General features: G+C 33.4%; 4 protein-coding genes and 1 pseudogene across 4 annotated transcripts; 2 read left to right on the top strand and 3 right to left on the bottom strand.

Moving 5' to 3' along the window:
• Nucleotides 1-1333: 1333 nt before the first annotated feature.
• LOC11413092 (TMV resistance protein N) lies at nucleotides 1334-6978 on the bottom strand. Its single transcript, XM_024782418.2, has 6 exons — nucleotides 6464-6978; nucleotides 4871-5975; nucleotides 4489-4764; nucleotides 3555-4358; nucleotides 1707-3443; nucleotides 1334-1562 (listed from the first exon to the last, which is right to left on the bottom strand). The coding sequence occupies exons 1-5, from the start codon at nucleotides 6976-6978 to the stop codon at nucleotides 1824-1826; spliced, it is 4320 nt and encodes a 1439-aa protein (XP_024638186.2). The 3' UTR covers nucleotides 1334-1562; nucleotides 1707-1823.
• Nucleotides 6979-8731: 1753 nt separating this feature from the next.
• Nucleotides 8732-9853, top strand: LOC11412627 (F-box/kelch-repeat protein At3g06240). Its single transcript, XM_003604983.3, has one exon. It carries the CDS (start codon nucleotides 8732-8734, stop codon nucleotides 9851-9853), a length of 1122 nt encoding a protein of 373 aa, XP_003605031.1.
• A 4638-nt stretch (nucleotides 9854-14491) lies between these two features.
• Nucleotides 14492-15556, top strand: LOC11413093 (F-box/kelch-repeat protein At3g06240). Its single transcript, XM_003604984.1, has one exon. It carries the CDS (start codon nucleotides 14492-14494, stop codon nucleotides 15554-15556), a length of 1065 nt encoding a protein of 354 aa, XP_003605032.1.
• A 264-nt stretch (nucleotides 15557-15820) lies between these two features.
• On the bottom strand, nucleotides 15821-15932 carry LOC112421462 (uncharacterized; annotated as a pseudogene).
• A 704-nt stretch (nucleotides 15933-16636) lies between these two features.
• On the bottom strand, nucleotides 16637-17931 carry LOC11421259 (F-box/kelch-repeat protein At3g23880). The gene has a single exon (XM_003604985.3). It carries the CDS (start codon nucleotides 17896-17898, stop codon nucleotides 16738-16740), a length of 1161 nt encoding a protein of 386 aa, XP_003605033.2. The 5' UTR covers nucleotides 17899-17931; the 3' UTR covers nucleotides 16637-16737.
• Nucleotides 17932-20449: the final 2518 nt, after the last annotated feature.

Genomic DNA, 20449 nt, shown 5'->3' on the forward strand with positions numbered 1-20449 from the left:
TATTGTAAATGTAATCATGCATACACTTATTTAATGTAGATTCTTCATTCGACAATTTCTAATATCTGAACCTAAATGTTATTCCTTCCAGGGTCACAGGGCCTATGCAGGACACAAAAAATACATAACCCCAAACAAAAGACAAATGCATCCCTATTTTCTGAATCCTTCCCTCCCTGAAGCAGAGTTTAACAGCATTGTCAAAGAATTGCATCAGAATTCATTAGGACAGCCGGAACTCAGGACTAGCAAGGTCGGGAGGGATGTCACGAAGTATCCTGTCCCAGAGTGCATGTGCAACGACTCACATAATGATTCGTAGTCAAAGATTCAATGCCAAAGCTTTTGGTATAAAAATATTACACGGAAACGGATACTCAAGCGTGGAAGCAAGTAGTACTTTTGGCAAACATGTACAATTTTGATCCCTCAAAAACTACTTGGAGGCTACTTTAAGGAAACCATAGTTCTCAAAAGCAACATTTTGAAGAGCTTAAATGTCAGCCAGTCTCCGCAGGTGTACACGCATTATTCCTTAATATGTACGCAATTTAGGTTTCATTTGATCCATTAAAGGGATGATACATACACAATAGATAATTCTTTGATTCTTTCTAGAGCTTGTATAGGATATATGTTCTTTTGTTTGTTATGTAATTCTTTATAGTATATAAAGCCTTGTACATATATCAGAATAAATGATCAGTTTTGATTATATAAAGCCTGCAAAATTTTATGATTGTTTCCAGCTCCATCTTCATTATCTACAAACTATTGTACATATACAGATATGGAAATATACAGTAGAAAAATGAAAGAGAAGCCGCCTTATATTTTGATACAAAATTGATATCAAAGTTTGACAGAAAAACCTAGATGCTTAACACAATTTAAATGGGGTTAATTACGTTCAGTAAACGATTAATGAATATAAGAAAGTGTCTCAATTCATTGACCATCCACTGAAACAATTAACTACAATTTAGAATGTCATTAACCATGATTTCCAGGTGTTTAAATATTATACATAAAACCATTAACCAACCAAATTATCTTAAAATATACATGATATTCATTAACTACGATTTGTGTTCAAATATACACTTAAAAATCAGGATTGGTGATGTTTAAAACCGGCTGATTACTTGCATTCAGTGGATGGTTAATAAGTTGCGACACATTGTTATATTCATTAATCTTCAATTAAACATAATTATTAACCACATTTAAACTTTGTTAACCATATAAATTGTTGCCAAAATTTGATATCCATTTGCTTATCATAATAGAATATTAGAATATACCAAAATATGATTTCTATTATATTATGGATTCTTTCATTCTTAATATACAACTAGGACTTTATCACTATATGAGACTTACAAACCTATCAAACACTGAAACTGTTTGTTTCGCATCCTCAATGCTACATAATGACTTCAATCCAATCAAACAAAACACACACGCACAAGAACTTTTCTTTCTAGTGCAATATTCCAAAATGACTCATTCGCTTCTCATTCTCATCCATCACCATGTCCATTCAATCACCTTAGTCATACCTGTTGATGATTCAAATGGCACAATTTCAGTCAGAAAGTTATTTCCGCGAAACTTTACCGAATTAATATGACTGCTGGATGCAGCAAATGAGAATGAGAACGCAAGTTAAAAAGTGCAGTGATGTTAAAGGATCAAGATCATACCTGAATGCAATTCAAGACAAATCCTCTCCTAGTGCAAAAATGTAAAACCCTGATGGACAAAGCTATAGACCTTCCACCAACATAACTTTTGTGAACAAAAGTACAAACATTCTGCCACTACAATTCCTTCTCTTTTATTCTCTTAATAATCTTGCCAATTCCCCTTTTTAACTTCCTACAAGTCAAAAAAATAAGCTTGACAAGCCACCAACCCCACCCTACTAACTTCCTTATCATTGGCATCCTATACAAATAAAGGCACACACGTACAAATAAATAAACTGACAATAAAATTAGGGCAAGAAGACCCAAGATCAAACCCCAGAAAAATCTCCTCAGTCTGCGGAAAGGTTCATCCTCTGCCCTCATCTTCCCATAAGATGTGACCTTGAACTTGGTCACTAATCCAAACATTGTCAATTTTCCCAAAATCCACAGTCTTCTGAAGATTAATGTTTCCAATAGATAATTTTCTGAAATGAACTCATCAGTTTGAACAATAGATGCCTTCATTTTCCCATAAGATTTATTCAAGGTCATAGCATCTTGCTCTATCCTCCTCATTAACTCTTCCAATTCAGGATTGTAGTTTCCTTCCTCCAAGGATTCTTCAAGGCTAGAGCTTGAAGCTTCCTCTGTATCTGCAGGCTGGCATTTCAATTCAACAATGATTACCCTCGGCTCATACGTCCCAAGTCCCCAGGAAATTTTGTTTTGCCTCCTCAACACTGGTTTGTAAAATGGATCTCCCAATTTTATCTCCATGATTCCCCAAAAGCGTCGATTAGTAGCTCTCGATGCATCAGTATACTCTAGTATAATAGGCATACTAATGTCCAAGCTATTTTCCTTCGTTAATTCTACCCGTGCCCTCAATATTTTTTCCAAAATTCCGCCTGCAATTTGAATATCTTCAGGAGATAAATCAGCAAAATTTTCTGATAAATTCTCTTTTATCATCTCTAATACTTGAATCACATCCTCTACAGAATCTTCATCGTCTTGCTTTAGACTTACCCCATAGGCAGATGAGGAAGTCTGCTCTATAACTTCAGCCTTGGCATTCCTCAAAGACCGCAAAAGCACTTTTAAAGACCTGACTGGACCTTCTTCTGATTCAAATAAAGGCATATAATCATGAAACATGTCTCTTGGATTGAAACTTTCCAACACATGTTTAAATTGTTGCTCCGCAGATCCCTTTGGAACCAAACACGACGATTCCATGTAGGAAAATGAATTGTGATTGGGAGGTATAAATTGGATATCATCAATGCTTGTTTCTTGCTTGTAAACATAAACTCCCCAATTAGTCAGAATCAAGTCTGAATCATATTGAACCTGAACGGCCTTCCATTCGTCTCCAATACTTCTATCAAGGTCCCGCCACTCTTCGTCACTGAACAAAACTCGCAGATCACACAATAGTACATGATCTGAGCCAACAATGAAATAATGGCAATCCCTGCCACAAATTTCTTTGCCGTCCATAAACAAATGGAGGCTAACAGTGTGCCAGCTTTTGAATCCAGTAAACAAATTCATACCTTCATAAAACATTGACCTACTGTCTGTCTTTTTTGCTTCCTGGAACACTAATGCTAAAGCAAAAACGGGAAACTTCCGGCGAGCCCAGAAAAGCGGAATCTCTTGACTGCGTTTGCAGTCAAACCATTCTGGAATCTCCCTTTTCGGCATTGGCATTACAACTTGTATTCTTTGGATCTCTTGTGAAACCTGTGATGCCACCAAAACAAAAGACATTTAGTGTGTTTGCATTTAGTGGGTTTGGATCTCTTGTATTCTGGATATCTTTTATTAAGTAAATAATAAAGAAAGAAGTAAAACCTTAGACCAGAGAAAACTTAATGCCTCAGGAGTTAAGGATTGACAGTGTCTTGCATCTATTTTCTGAACACTTGAGGGAAGTTCTGGAATTTCTGTAAGATTCCTGCAGAAGCTCACATCAAGATTTTTCAAGTGCAGAGATCTTCTGATGTAATTTGGGAGGGCTACAAACCCATTGTGCGAAACTTTCAAGTCTTCCAGTTTTGGAAAATTTTCAATAATGGCATTAACATCTTCATATGATAGATTCGCCTCACTAAAATGAAGTGTTTCTACATTTGGATAGCCGTTTGCCACTGAATGGCGCTCTTTAAACCTTCTAAATGATATTCCTAATTGAGAGCATCCATCAATTTTTAAAGTGACCAGTTTTGGTAGCAATAAGAAGCTACTTGATAGCTCTGTGAGCCCTTTGCAAATTGACATGTCCATATACTCCAGGCCTTTAAGGTTACCAATAGACTTTGGAAACTCCTTAATGGCGGTACTTATCATGTGAATCTTTAATGGCTTATCCATCTTTTGCATTACTTGCGGGAAGTGTTTAAATTTTTTGCAGAAATTAAATGAAAGCTCTTGAAGGGAGGGCAAATACATTTTTGGCACAAAACTTTTGAGCTCACTGCACCCTGAAGCACTTAAATACACCAGATTAGGCAAAAATCCATTGGATTTTTCAAACCTTACAAGTTTATGGCATTTATCAACCGTAAGCACTCTTAAGTTTTTAGCTCCAGACAGATTAGGAATTTGAGTTATGGATTGACTATGGGAGAGATTGATGAATGTCAAGTCCTCAAAAATCTGCAAAACAAAATATAATTGAAATGACTAAAGCACAGTAAATTATGATAATTTTTAACTCTTGCTAGTTATAATGACAATTTTACCACATAATAAAATAAATACAAAATGTTGAAGCAAATGTGTGTACCCGAAATGAATTTTTCAATATCATCGAGCTATGAGGCAACTTGAAGTCAACCATTCTGTATGGATAAAAATCTGGCGGGAAATTCTTCGATGGGTACCACTTCCAATCAAGTAGCCGTAAACTATTCGGCAAATAACTAGGTCCAAATGAAAACAATGTATTCCTTACAATCAAAATTCTGAGGTTTTTCATCTTTTGAAAGGCATTATAGGCCCAATGATCTACTTTCTCTTGTTTTGGGGGATGAAGCATTATTCCTTCAACTGTGGTACTTCCCTATACATAATACATGAAAAATGTAGATAGTTTGAGACTAAAATATATTTGCCAAAGTTAAAAAAAAGAAGGTATATTAACAAAGTAAAAATGATATAATTCTCACTAAGTTTCCTTTCAGTACACCGAGAACATCGTGATGAGACCATAATCTGCTGCGTTCACCAGGGTTTGATGTCGACTCCTTCCGAACAATCTCTCTACCCATGTCTTGTATTAAATCATGCATTTCTATACAACCATTTTCATCAACAGTTAAGAGACATTTACTAACAAATACTCGTATAACTGGGAAAAAATCACAAGCTTCTTGTATCCTTTTAACATAATCCCATCTTTCCCCTTTGAAAAAACAAGCAATGTCCAGAAAAGCTTTTTGTTCCAAGTCAGATAGGCCATTGTAGCTGATTTCCAATACACCCTGAATCTCAGCATCTGGAACCTTTCTATATCTCTGCAATTCAATATCCCATTCCTCTATGCTCTTACCTTTCAAATTGGATCCTATTGCTTTTAAAGCCAATGGAATACCTTTTGCATAACTTATTGCTTGAGAAGAGATTTTTTCAAAGTTTTCTACAGGTCTACTCATATTAAAGGCATACCAACAGAAGAGTTCAGTGGATTCATGATGATTTAGCTCTTCAAATTTATATGTTTTGATTTTAATATCATGCTTATGCTTATGTAGAACATCGATATCTCTTGTTGTTACAATGACAATGCTACCAGAACCAAACCAATCTTGTCCTCCAGCTAATGATTCCAATTGTTTTACCGAATCAACATCATCGAGTATCAGAAGAACTCTTCTGTTAGAAAGCTTGCATTTTATTACAGAGCTTCCTGTAGATGTGCTTCCAATCATGGTTTGTGTCTCCACACCCATCTCAGACAGAAGTGTCCTTTGGAGATCTTCCAGTCCCCTAGTGCTTTCATTAGATTTTTCTCTAACATTAGCAAGAAAACTAGTAGCTTCAAATCGATGACTGATCTTGCTATATATATTCCAAGCAAACGTTGTTTTTCCTATTCCACCACCTCCATAGATTTCCAACATGCAAACAGCATCATCAGAATTGGTATCAATAAGAGACTTCACCTGTTCGAAACGAGAATCGAGTCCGACTAGGTGTTTAATTTGTAAAGGTATGGGAGGTAGTTTAGCTGAGATCTCTTTGACAATCTTCTCAATAAACTCATATTCATAGCTGTACAGAAATACAATAAGAATGATAAATCAAAAGAAAGTGGGGATAAAATGATTATGTGCAATATTGCTAAACTCAGAAAAAAGGTTATTTTATTAATGATATCATTAAAGAGAGTATAATTAAGTAAAATATATAACAATCATATTGACAAAGATCATAATTTGGAACTATTGATCCTATATATATGTACAACATTTGTTCTATTGTTGTATACTTCGGTGTCCTGAAACATTGAACTCAGGGAAGGATCTTCCATAGTCTTTTCTGCCACTGAAGTAAAATCTGCCACTCAACACCATAAGCTCAAATTCTTTAACCTTATGAAGCACGGACACCTCTAGGATTAGGCGTATAGCGGTGTCTGACACTCCTATGACACTCGTATGACACATGTTCAAAGCAAATGCTTGGTAGCTTTTACGACTCCATTGTTGGCGTACTATCCTACTTAAGAAAAATAATTAATTAATGGTTTGAGAACTTACATATTATCTTTGCAATGTAATCCACTGAGAGCACAAACACGATTCAAAGCCAACCTCCATGCTTTCACCTTCTCCGATTCCTTTCCAAATCTATTTTCATGTTTCATCATTGCAATTTCATAACTATTCCTCTGATACCTAACATCTGAAGGTTCTATCTTATAAAAAATAACAAATACTGATTTTCTATTTTTGTCATAACAGTCAACGATCTTGACTAGTTCATCAAGGCACCAAGTGGAAGAAGCATAATCACGGCACAACACAACGATTGAGATTCTAGAAGCTTCAATTGCTTTTAGAAGTGAAGTTCCGATTTCATCACCGATGTTGATGTTTTGATCGTCTCTGAAGACGTTGATTCCATGACGGAGAAGAGAGTGATAGAGATGATCCGTGAAGGAGTAGCGAGTTCCGCCTCTGAAACTCAGAAATATGTCGTGTGTGAAATAATCATTGTGATTCGCCATTGATGATTTTTGTTTGGTTTGTGTGAATGGAAGTGTTGAAAGCATTTGCTTTTGAAAGGTCAGAAGAACGCGGGAATTACAAAGAAACTGTCTCTAGATGCCAACGTTATGAATTTTGTCTTTCACACCTCTAAACAAATTCTTATCTTAAATGATGTAATCATTCATTCTTGGGTTAATACCATTTTAGTCCCTGCAATATGGGCAAATTCCTATTTTAATTTCTGGAAAACAAAAATTTAGATTTTGTCCCTGTAATTTTATATTATTCCAGTTTAATCCCCTCACTTAACTTGCAGAATCTAGCCACATGTCATGTCATGTTGACTATGTCATTTTAATATTTTTTAATCCACTATGTCAATACCGATAGAAACTCAATGAAAACTTTTATAAAATGACATTTTTTTTCTCGTGTTTAGTTTTATCTTTACTTTTTATTTCAAAATCGATGTATGTATGTTCGACTATATTTTTTAGAGAATGATAAAGGGTGCGTTTATTTCACCTTTAAAAAAATAGATTTTGTGCTAAGAGAATCTAGATATATTTTTTTAGATATTTAGAAAAAAAATCTGGAGTTATTTTTGTTTGCCTACTACCCATAAAAATCTAAGAGTTTTAAATTGTACATGTATTACCTCCTTGTTTTTGAAAAAAAAAGTAGATTTTGAGAAAAGCTATTCCTTATAGCTTTTCATTTTACGGTCAAACTAGATTTTTTTGATATAGCAATTTTTGTAAAAATCTTAAACAATCACTTAAAAATAAAAATAAAGTGATTTTTTTTAAGAAAAAATCTTAAACAAACGGGGCCAAAATCTTAGTCTTTTACATTTCTTATAAAATATGATTACTTTTTGACCACGTTTTTAATTTGGTCTAAGTTGTTGAATGAAAATGAAATTGTAATGTTGGAAGAAATTTGAAACATTCTTGGAAACATTGATGCAATTATGTTGTGTTTTAACTTTTTAGCTCGATCCAATCCAAACCGCATTGGTTTGATTCAGATTTTATTTTAATACTGAATTAAACCAAACCAAACTGCATTGTTTTTTATCTTGTGGTTCAGATGACTTTTAATCTCAAAACCAAACCAACTACACCACGAGCACCCCTAGTTAAAATACTCACTCCGTAGTAATTTTTATTCATCTTAAGAGGTGAAAATTTTTCTATTAAGCTATTTGACAAAAAAAAAAACCTCTTCGTCAAGTAGCTGTGTTATGTACTAATGTGTCACATTAAGTCACATCGTATTGTCCAAGTTTCATACCGATTAGAAACTTATTTCTTTTAACAAATTTATTGAGCTTAAGTGATTTATGAAATTTATCAATGACCAAATTGTTCAAAAGAACCTGAGTTCGATTTTTGGGGAAATTTTTTTTTGGTTAGAATTTACTTACCTTACAACCGAACTCCAGATTATTAAGGCTCTTTTCTTGAGAACCGGAAGATTAACACAAAAAAAAAATACCTAATTTTTTTTTTTCAAATTACTATGGGATTTGATTTGTTAGAGTATGTAGGTAAAATGAGTAATGAAATGAACACAAATAAAATGTTGTTTCTGTTGCATGTAAGCAATTAAAGGCGTTGAAATAGCAATTTGCTAAATGTTTTGTTAAACCTATGTAGCGATAAGAGCCCAAGCCCACCACTCTCTCTACCACTGCGTGTAGATATTTTCTTTACCATTCTGTGCGTGTCTTTCGCTATCATTTTGTCTTAACCGTTTGAAAAAATTAGGGTTTACTCAAAGCAGAGAGTGAAGAATAACGCTGCTCAAAGCATGGATCTTCCTCAAGAACTGATCATTCAATTTCTGTTGAGGTTACCGGTGAAGTCTCTCTTAGTTTTCAAGTGCATTTGTAAGTTATGGTTTTCTATTATCTCTGATCCTCACTTTGCAAATTCACATTTCCAACTTAACCATGCAAAACACACTCGTAGATTTTTATGCATTTCAGCTCTATCTCCTGAAATTCGATCAATTGATTTTGATGCATTTCTTAACGATGCTCCTGCTTCACCCAACTTTAACTGTTCCCTTCCAGACTCTTATTTTCCCTTTGAAATTAAAGGGTCATGTAGAGGTTTTATATTTATGTACCGTCATCCAAACATATACATTTGGAATCCATCCACCGGATCGAAAAGACAAATACTTATGTCTGCTTTTAATACCAAAGCGTATATTAATCTATATGGTTTTGGTTACGATCAGTCTAGAGATGATTATGTGGTGGTTTTATTGTCCAATAAAGTTAATCCATTCTCCGTTGGTGTTCCTCAATCACATTTGGAGTTTTTCTCGTTTAAAGACAATACTTGGAAAGAAATCGAGGGTACTCACTTACCTTGTGGCGACGATTATAGAGAAGGAGAAGGGGTGGTTTTTAATGGGGCTATTCATTGGTTGTCTTCGCGTCATGATATAGCTTTGGATGTCATTGTTGGCTTTGATTTAACGGAAAGGATATTGTTTGAGATGCCTCTTCCAAATGATGTTGACCACACAGCATTGGTACATTCTGGTTTGTGGGTATCTGGAGAATTTCTCAGTATATGGGTTAAGGATACTACTAATGATACAATTGAAATATGGGTGATGAAAGAATACAAAGTGTATTCGTCATGGACTAAGACACTTGTTCTTCCTCAAAATGCCATTCCTGATCATGAATTTGACCCTCTGTACTATTCCAGATTTGTGGACTACTTTCACCCTATGTATTCTACAGAAAATGGTGATATTATTGGAAAATATGGTGGTACTAAATTGGTGAAGTATAATGACAAAGGACAGTTTTTAGGGCATCACTCCTTCTGCAACAGTCCATCCGAAGTTGTCGTGTATACCGAGTCTCTACTTTCACTCTCTGGTGACAATGAGCACAATCAAGAACAATGAGGTTGTGAAATATTCTACTTCATTGTTTTATTTATGTTGAATTATGAACTCTTGAGTCGCTGCATTTGTAACATGTGCTAAGCTGCTATGTTTTGAAATGTTTATTAGTTTAGTATTTGTCATATTCTTGTCAGAAATATTGACAACTTTGTTTCTTTGTTTGTATGCTTCAATGTTGTTTATGCATGTGTAACTGGATTGCATTCTAAATTTATGTTATTGTCACTACTTGAAATTGTTTCATGTGGTAAATTAATCTTTTGAGTTTATGCATGTTGAAGGATATATAAGGTTTTGCTCTTTAATTTCTACTTTAGCTCTTGCCATTTCTCTGTTTTCAACTATGATCCTAAATAGTGTTTCAGTTACAAGTTTTAACACTTCATTTAATGTATAATGTAAATATTCACTGGCAAGATTTTTTTACACATCTGCAATGCATGTTTAAATTGAACCCAACTTGAAGTCTTGACACTTCATTCAATGCATAAAGCTATCGAAAATAAGATAGATTTTTTTGTTAAAATGTAACACATGTACATGTTCTTTTCTATACTTAAGTTTGCGAAGTCATATCTATACTTAAGTTTGCGAAGTCATATCAATAGGAAATACCTAAAATTATTCATTCATTGCTTGTAAATGGTGAAATGGAATAGACACGCATTAGATAACTTCCAATTTTAGTTTTTGTTGTCCTGTCTTCATATCATTAAACTCTTATTTATTTATGTTCATTATTCGTTGTTTAATTTCAATCTTGATATGATTGTATAGAATCAATTTGTATAGTTAGAAAAACCCAGTTTAGCATAATCATAGGAATCTGTTAGGCATATTTTCTGGATGTTTGCTCCATCGCTCCTGTTTGAAAGGATGCTGAAACTTTGTGATTGAATATCCGTAAGTTTCAGAAGATCAAAAATCTACAAAATCTAATTGTTAGGAATGCAACATTTTCAACAGGGTCTAATATTTTCAATTGGATTGGATGGGGTTCCCATCAAAGTACTTTCTGATCCTGAGAAAACTGTTGAATTTAAGTTATCCACTCCACTTAAATAATCTGTCCTTGTAACCAGCATAATCAAATATTGAAAAGTATACTTTCAATTTGCATGGAAGAGATAGTTTCTTCTATAGAAAGCATGCAGCACGTAACTTTTAGACGCCACGGATAATGGCTGCGATGCCTTGCTCTGCGTAATGAAGATGGAATGCATGTCAATCCTACCACCAAAGCTTCCAAACTTTAAACTTAGGGACCAAGTTAGTATAAGTTGAAATGTGAGCAGGATAGGCTAAATGCATTTCTTGAAGGAAAAAAAAGAAAGAAAGTAATTTTATCTGCTTCACAATGGATTTTGCTTGTAAAACTCTTCAATTTATTGCTTTCAGATTAGTTAAAAACAGTTTGTCCACAACCCTCACTCAATGGATTAGCGCCACAAAATTTGAAATGATTTGTAAAATATTGTTTTCACTCTAAATAACATGGCAATCATACCAAATTTTGTGCTGTGTCTAAAATTAAATGACTTTTACTATCAACGATTCGTCACAACTTTATTAATTTCGTCATTAATTCACTCGCTAACATTATTATATTAATTTTCAATCTTGATATGCCAATGTCATCGTTGATTTGGATCGCACATACATTTTTCACCTTTATGAACACTAAATAAGTAGGGCATCATAATTTGTGAAGAATTGTGATACAAATTAAAGGAACATGATTGCCATATATTCAAATTATAACATGTTTTCATACTAAGAGATGGATTGAAGAACTCTACCGTGGGGGTCTTCGTTATAAGTCGTTTAACTATTTAATCGTTGCCTCGTTAGATTGTGAAGATAATGTTGAAAACCTAGACAGTCACGAGTGTAGTTTGCCTCTAATCCATGCTTTATATATGTTCATCCTGTTAAGTTTGTTAATCAGTACTTCCAAAAAAGCACAACAAAACTCCCTTTCTTCTACATCTATCTATGTAATCTTTACAAGAGGGGACTTTGAAAATCACAGTGCATATGTTTACATCTTTAGTTTTTTGAGAATTGATATATTACACTTGTACTGATTTCATTATTTTTCACGTTGGAACTTATCCTTGTCTCTCATAGAAACTATACTTAAACTTTTATGTAACTATATGAACAAACATGTATCCAAAAATTATTCTCAGCATTAACTTTCTCATGAAATAAAAATGAGATCTTAATCCTGGGTAATTTTTTAAAAATGTGTTTGGTTCATATTTATCACATTTCTAAAAATATTTGTAAAACTGATTATATGCAAAGTTATTAGAGCATCTGATGTTTGTCTAATATCATGTAGAGCTTATTAGATAGCCTCATTGAAGAACAAATAAGAAGCAATGATGCAAGGCCTCTCTCTCACACACACACAAATATGACCCCTTTATATATTTTTTTTAAGATAGCCTAATGACTAGAATTTCATTTTTAAAGTGAATAAGTGGGGTGTCCGGGGTTCGAACCCCGGCCTCTGCATATAATAATGACCCCTTTATGATACACTCTATTCAATGGTTTCCTTATATTTAATACAAAAATGTTGTGCAAACATTTTTATAGTTTTTAAAAGGGAAATGCTAATCGGTACCCCCGGGGCACTGGTTAAGGGTATGAAAAAGGAAATTATATAGTAGTTAATGTATTGAAATTGTGTAATTAATTTATAATAATGTTAAAAACAGTTTCCTTTTATGGTAATAATTCTCTTTTATGGCATACTTAACCCGTGCCCCGGGGGCACCGGTTAGCAGGACCCTTTTTAAAATGTACTAATGTAAAATTATTAGTGAGACCCACTTAATAATTTTTTAGGAGTTGTTAGATTGGAGTGAATGAATGCTTACCTTTAACAATTGATTGAATAAATGATGTATACACACGAGATTACTTTAAATTTATCTTCATAAGAGAATCATTGGAGATTCACTTAGCTGATTACCATGGGCGGTTTCACCGTCCGGCGACCCCAGGCGGTCGCCCGGGCTCGATCGATAATTTTTGTCGAAAATTTATAAATTTTTTGTGTAAAGCCGTATTTTAACGTTCTTAACTCGCCTCTAACAAATCATGAAAAAATTCAATCTCTCGGTTACTTTTTTGGACTTCGCGTATATTACAGGGTTATAAATAATAAATTTTTTGAATTACATGGTCAAAATACATGTTATTTAATTACATGGCCAATTTTTCACATATATTACATGGTCAATTTTAATTAATAATTCTATTTTAAATTGTACTTTTATTGACAAAATGATAAACCTCTTTTATTTCGATTTTTTTAATTATTAAAATTAAAAAAAAAGATTTATGACTGTTGATATAATTTAGGATAAATTTTTCGCCCGGGCTCCATAAATTTCCTGGCTCCGCCACTACTGATTACTTATATTTTCTTTTCCTTCCCACCTTTATGAGAATGTTTTATTCCCACTCATTTTCTTGGGAATAAAAGTATAGAAAAATGAAAGTTTTTTTATTCCTTGTAATGTTATACACCTAAGAATTAATTTAAGTTAATTTATTGATTTTTTTTTTAATCTCCAAGTTTTTAAAAATAACTTTTCAACTATGATAGATGTTCAAAATTGCTCTTTTCTTCAACTACCACATACTCAACGACAATTAGAAAAATATGCAATTTTAAAAGTGAAAAGAGCGATTGTCTAAGAACCCGTTTGTTATAGTTTTTTTTAAGAAAAAAATTCTTATTTTTCTTAAAAATAATCATTTTTATGAATATTGCATCCGTTTGTTACAACTTTTAAAATAAATCAGAATCTAAAAAAAAAAAAAAACAACTTCAAATGATAAGAGGTTAAGAGAGCTTCTCAAAAAATATATATTTTTTTAGAGAAAAGAGAAAATATGGATTAAAAGAATTGAACTAATTTTATAACAAAAAATTGCTTTTATACAGCAGTATCAAAACAAACTAAATTATTTAAAAACATAGAGTGATTTTTATTAGCATAAACAAACACAAAATCAAATTTTATTTTACTCCGTAATAAACGAACTTCAATCTTTTGTTAACCCTATGTAAGAATACCAGCCCAAGCTAGCTATCTAGCTATAATATACTTCACCCGTCCCAAATTGTATGTCAATTTAGAAAAAATATTTGTCTCAAATTATATGTCACTTTACAATACAAGGAAAAATTAATGTTACTTTTCCTATTATATCCTTAACTATTTACTGTTCTCTCTCTTCTTTCAATTCCTTCATTTATCTTTCCCATATCATTTATTGAGAACAATTTTGTAAAACAACTCATAATATCTCTTTCCCACACAATATTAATTACATCCTTAATATGTGGTGAAATGCCCAAAACGTCGTACAATTTGGGGACGGAGGGAGTAACAAAACTAAAATCTCTCTCTAACCTAAGAAACACAACGCTGTGTAGCTATTCTTCTTCTCTGTTCTTAATCTTTTTTCTGCTCATTTTTTTTTCCAGTTGGTTCGATGGGTTTTTCCGGTTCGGCGTGTTCTGGTTTAATGACATTATCACCGGTTTTTTAAATTAGGGTTTGCTAAAATTAGAAGGTTGTAAAATTAGGGTTTGATCAAAGTAGAGTGAGCATGGAGAAAAAGACAGTGTTGTATCTGCCTCATGAACTAATAATCCAAATTCTGATGAGGTTGCCGGTGAAGTCTCTTATATGTTTCAAATGCGTTTGTAAGTCTTGGTTTTCTCTTATCTCTGATCCTCACTTTGAAAATTCACATTTTCAACTTGCCTCTGCAACACACACTTGTAGATTTTTATGCATATCAACTCAATCTCATGAAATTCGATCTATAGATTTTGAAGCATTTCTTAACGATGATCCTGCTTCAGTGAACCTTAATTTTTCGCTTCCAGAATCTTATTTTCCTGTTGAAATTAGAGGTTCGTGTAGAGGGTTTATACTTTTGTACCGACCTCCAAACATCCACTTATGGAATCCATCCATTGGATTTAAAACACAAATACCGGTGTCTCCCTTTGATTCCAAATCAATAGCACATTGTCATGGTTTTGGTTATGACCAGTCAAGAGATGATTACTTGGTGGTTGAATTTTCCCATGTTTCATCACATTTGGAGGTTTTCTCATTTAGAGATAATACGTGGAAAGAAATTGATGGTCATACTCACTTCCCTTATGTCGTCGTTCCTTCTCAGAGAAAAGGGTTTCTATTTAATGGGGCTATTCATTGGTTGGCTTATCGCCGTGATTTAAAACTGAATGTCATTGTTACGTTTGATTTAATGGAGAAGAAAATGTTTGAGATGCCTGTTCCAAGTGATTTTAACAATGGATATCTTTATAGTTTGTGGGTATTTGGAGAATTTCTCAGTTTATGCGCTAAGGATTATGATAATGATACAATTGTAATATGGGTGATGAAAGAATACAAAGTGCATTCGTCATGGACTAAAACTCTTGTTCTTTCTGTTGATGCCATTCCTGATCACTACTTTCAACCTATATATTCTACAAAAAATGGTGATATTATTGGAAGAAATCTTAGTACTAGATTGGTGAAGTATAATGATAAAGGACAACTATTAGGACAGCGCTCCTTCTGTAACAGTCAATCTGAAATTGTCATGTATACAGAATCTCTGCTTTCACTACTTGGTGACAATGAGCATGATTAAGAAGATGTCACAAACAAAAACAATCAGTTTGAGAAATATTCTTCTTCATTGTTTTCTTTATCTTTATAATTATATTGTTTTATGTACTCTTGGGTGGCTGCATTTGTAAGCTTAACCAGTATGCATAATTAGTTGAAGTTGAATGTGAGCATGATAGGCTACAATTTATTGGAATTGAATGATTTAAATCTGCAGACTTTAATGACAACCAATTTTGAGAAAGTAACTTTATCTTTTCCACAATGATTGGTACAACAATAGATTTTGCTTGTGAACCATTTCACGATGTATGCTTGCCATCCTTACGCCGGGTGCCATGCTAATCTTCTCTGTATCGTTCCAATTTTATCAGAGGGACATCCGAATATAGATTTTCTGTTTGTACTAATTTTCTTTTTCAATCAATTTTTCAAGTTGTCTTGTGACAGGGCAAGATAACTGATTTTTTTCTTGAAAGTTAAACGTACTACTCAAACTTCACACATTCTCTCTTCGTCCCAAAATAAGTGATCTAATTTGAATATATACTCTATTCATATAACATATTTTGACTATACCTCTTAAAAAAAACACAACTTGAACAATACCAGTTGAATCGGAAATCATGAAAACAAGCAAAAAAAACAAAAAATTGATGGTTGTGTGGAGACAAATCTCTTCTGCATGATAACTAAATAAAGAAAAAAGAGCTTCACACCAAATATACAAACAAAAAAGATAGAATCGGTCATGAAAACCAACAACCAACATGCCCATTAGAAGGCAGAAGAGTTTATACTAACCTGCTTGATATATTGTATAGAATCACATTTTAATAACAAGTCCACTGATATTAGAGAACAAAAATTTATTTTTTTCCTTCAACATGTATAAACTCATCAGATTAATTTACCATATAAAACAATTTCAAGCAGTGACAGATTGAGTTACACATCACAAACAAAGTTGTCAATATTTCCAATAAGCCTATGACAAATAATTAACCAATAAACATTCCATGACGTAATGATTCAGCTCATTTACATAATAGCTCATGTTACAAATGAGGTTACCAATACAGTCAAACACATATTGCCCTACAAATGCAACCATCAGAGTTCATAATACAATATAATTATAATTATGAAGAAAATAGTTGAGAATATTTCACAATGTCGGTCTTCTTGTTTGTGTGATCTTTCTTAAATTTGCTTGTTGTCACCAGGGCCAGGGAGTGAAAGCAGAGACTCAGTATACATGACAACTTCGGATGGACTATTACAGAAGGCGTGATGCCTTAATAACTGTCCTTGGTAATTATACTTCACCAATCTAGTACCATGATTACTTCCAATAACATCAGACATGTTTGTAGAATGCATATTTCTTCCAATAATATCACCATTTTTTGTAGAATATATAGGTTGAAAGTAGTGATCAGGAATGGCTTCAACAGAAAGAACAAGAGATTTAATCCAAGACGAATGCACTTTGTATTCTTTCATCACCCATATTTCAACTGTATCATTAGCATTATCCTTAGCCCATACACTAAGATATTCTCCAAATACCCACAAACCAGAATGTACCAATGCACTATGGTGAACATTATTTGGAAGAGGCATCTCAAACAATTTCCTTTCCATTAAATCAAAGGAAACAATTACATTCCAACGTAAATCACGACGCAAAGCCAACCAATGAATAGCCCCATTAAATAGAAACCCTTTTCTGCGAGAAGGGATGACACAATAAGCAAAGGGAGCACCCTCAGTTTCTTTCCATGTATTATCTCTAAATGAGAAAAACTTCAAACGTGTTGAAACTACGGTTATATGATAGGACAATACAACCACCAAGTAATCATCTCTTACCTGGTCATAACCAAAACCATGTATATGAATGCTACAAAGTTTTGCTAATTTGGAACGAAAAGGAGACCCAGGTATTTGTTTTTTAAATCCAGTGGATGGATTCCATATGTAGATGTTTGGGTCACGATACAAAAGTATAAACCCTCTACACGAACCTCTAATTTCAGCCGGAAAATAAGATTCTGGAAGCGAAAAATTAAGGTTCACTGAAGCAGTATCATCATCGTTAAGAAATGCTTCAAAACCTATAGATCGAATTTCATGAGATAGAGATGATATGCACATAATTCTAGGAGTGTGCGTTGTGGTGGTGAGTTGAAAATGTGAATTTGCAAAATGGGGATCAGAGATAAGAGAAAACCATAGCTTACAAACACATTTGAAATGAATAAGAGACTTCACCGGCAGCCGCATCAAGATTTGAATAATCAATTCATGAGGAAGATACGGCAGTGTCTTCTGCTTCTTCTCCTGCGTGCTCTCTACCATCTTGTAAACCCTAATTTTACAGAAAGGGAAAATAACGATCAGTGTTGTTATAAGCCGAGTTTTAAAAATCGGTGATAGTGTCATTAAACCAGGGAAAAACTGGATTGAACCGGCTGAAACAAAAAAAAAACTTGTGCGGAACACGAAATAGCAGCAGTTTGCCAAAACTGACCTTGATTTTAAAAAAGTTTTGAAGGTAGTTTGGAGATTTCTCTTAGACTTTAAAAATTGATTAAACTAGATCTTCTACCAGTGCTGCCGCACGGGTCATAAACATCTTTGCAAAATACCGTACTACATTACAATCCATCACTTGTACAACTAATTATTTCTTCAACATTGGATGTCTAAATATTTTGAAAAATCTCTTTATATATTATTACATTTGATGTTGATGCAATGGCCATTTTCATCAATCAACAAAATTTTAAGACCAATGGGAAACCGCAAGTATTATGGATGGATGTGATTTCAGATTAGGGTGCCAAACACAATGGCTCGACAACCATGGACATTGGAAAACAGGCAAGTGTTTAGCTTAAGATACCTTTAGAGCATACTTATCTTGAGTGTCGCATAGGGTACAACAATTACTCGCATTTTGCACCGTAAATTCATATAACTCCTGAATTAAATCAAAACCCACCAATTGATAAGAAACTGTAACATGTAAGAGAGAATAACATGAGGGAGAAAAACATTGTTGAACTAACTAAAAGTAAGAAACATAACACTTGCAGTTCCTTCAAAAAAACTTGCCGTTAACTCCATATGATTTTTTTTTATAAAATATGACATGTTCCCTTTTTGTCACCTGCAAGAAGTTTTCACAAAGTGAAAATCAAATCAATGTATATCTCAGAGTTAGAGTATTAAATATTACAAAGTTATATTTATAAAATCTCCTTATCAAATGAAGAGACTAAAGTCTTATTCATCCACCAATAACGTTAGATATTGTTGTATTATGAGGACTTGCAATTTCACATGATATTCACTTCAACAGAGGTACTACTTGAGTCATGCACATGAAAATTCTGAAATAAAATAAAAGAAGACACTTAAATCCCTCAATAAAGTGTTTATTAGTTTCACTGTGCGGAAGATTAAATGGGGTGCTGCACTAACATTCTTTCACTTCCCCTAAACAAAGCCAACACAACATTATATAGAAGGATTGAAGAAAAAAGAATGCACGCTTACTTTAAATCATTAGAAAAGCCTGGATTGTAATTATTTTTATCGGCCTTAAATTTTAAGCATTCTTACAATTTCAACAACGACATTAACTTAATGAACACAAAACCAAATTCTTATTCAAAGGCAATTATAATCAATTTGCTGTGGAGTTTTTTGGGGCGTTGTTGTCATAGTATGTTCTTGTGGGCTGCTGCACTGTTCTTTTGCTGTTATCGCCTCTGCTGTGCTGCTTTTCTAGCAACTGTGTGCAGCTGTTTTGGTAGCCATGTGAATGTGTGTGTTAGGACAGCTTGTATGTGATGATGTGGGTTTATTTGGTGCTTTTTCTGCTGAGTTTTTTTTTCTTCTTCTGTTTTTTCAGCTGGTTTGGGGCCTTGTTTGGTGCTTGACCAGCTGCGCCGTTAATCTGCTCCTTGTGTAGTCCTGCTGTCCCGTTTTGCACTTCTGTGCCGGGCTCGTTATCAACATATACGCTGATTAAAAAAAAAAAAAAAAAATTTCTGAAAACTATGTGTAATAGTTAATGCATGCACATAGCTAAGAACAAAAATCAATATTTGCATTCCATTTTTCAAATCATAATATGATATTTAAATGTTACGAATAAAAATACTAAATTAACTTCATAGACATTCATGCCTTGAAAAAAATCACATTTCATAAGACTGACTTAGTGGCAGAATTTGCTATAACATCACCAATTAAAATCTTAACACAACTAACAGGAAAAGTAGCAATAACAGAACTATATTTATAATATGATAAATGCATGTTGCTAACATGTGATCCAATATTTAACAATCTTCCCACAAGCATGTGCACAAAAAGCTTAACAACTTAGGTTATTGTCATAAAATAAGTTAGGCATCACCCAAAGCTATAAAATGTTGAAAATCAGATTCAGAAAAAGAATTTACATGTCAAGCATGTAAATTGACTTAACAATATATAGTCGTTTTGCAACAAAAAGAAGAAATAGAACTGGGCTTTTCAGACAAAAACAATTGTGACTCATTTAATACTGTTCACTTGAAGCATGCTTATGCTAGTCAACCCACTAACGTAGACACGAAGCATGCTTCTGCCACACAACCCATTAAAGTAGACATGATACATACCACCTCAGTCCCTAAATATAGGAGCCTTTTGCCAAAATTGCGGAGATTAAAAAAGTTGGTTGTAGTATTAAATTTGTATATAATTACTATTGTTTTTACAATTTTATCCTTAAGAGAGAGAGAGAGTAAATTTATGTTTTCAATATAATATTTATTGTCGATTGAAGAAAAAATGCAAAATAAATAAGGGTATGTTGCTAAAGAAATATTTAATGTCCGCAAAATGGTGTAGT

Source organism: Medicago truncatula, chromosome 4, assembly GCF_003473485.1.
Source record: "Medicago truncatula cultivar Jemalong A17 chromosome 4, MtrunA17r5.0-ANR, whole genome shotgun sequence".
Taxonomy (NCBI): domain Eukaryota; kingdom Viridiplantae; phylum Streptophyta; class Magnoliopsida; order Fabales; family Fabaceae; genus Medicago; species Medicago truncatula.

What these genes read in the sequence shown, in the direction of transcription:
- LOC11413092 (XM_024782418.2), bottom strand. Translation starts at nt 6,978, where the DNA reads ATGCTTTCAACACTTCCATTCACACAAACCAAACAAAAATCATCAATG. An exon ending in TATTGAAAAATTCATTTCGG is followed by an intron (nt 4,359 to 4,488) that starts GTACACACATTT and finishes TTTGTTTTGCAG; the next exon opens with ATTTTTGAGGACTTGACATT. An exon ending in TAAGTTTTCTCTGGTCTAAG is followed by an intron (nt 3,444 to 3,554) that starts GTTTTACTTCTT and finishes GTGGCATCACAG; the next exon opens with GTTTCACAAGAGATCCAAAG.
- LOC11412627 (XM_003604983.3), top strand. Translation starts at nt 8,732, where the DNA reads ATGGATCTTCCTCAAGAACTGATCATTCAATTTCTGTTGAGGTTACCG.
- LOC11413093 (XM_003604984.1), top strand. Translation starts at nt 14,492, where the DNA reads ATGGAGAAAAAGACAGTGTTGTATCTGCCTCATGAACTAATAATCCAA.
- LOC11421259 (XM_003604985.3), bottom strand. Translation starts at nt 17,898, where the DNA reads ATGGTAGAGAGCACGCAGGAGAAGAAGCAGAAGACACTGCCGTATCTT.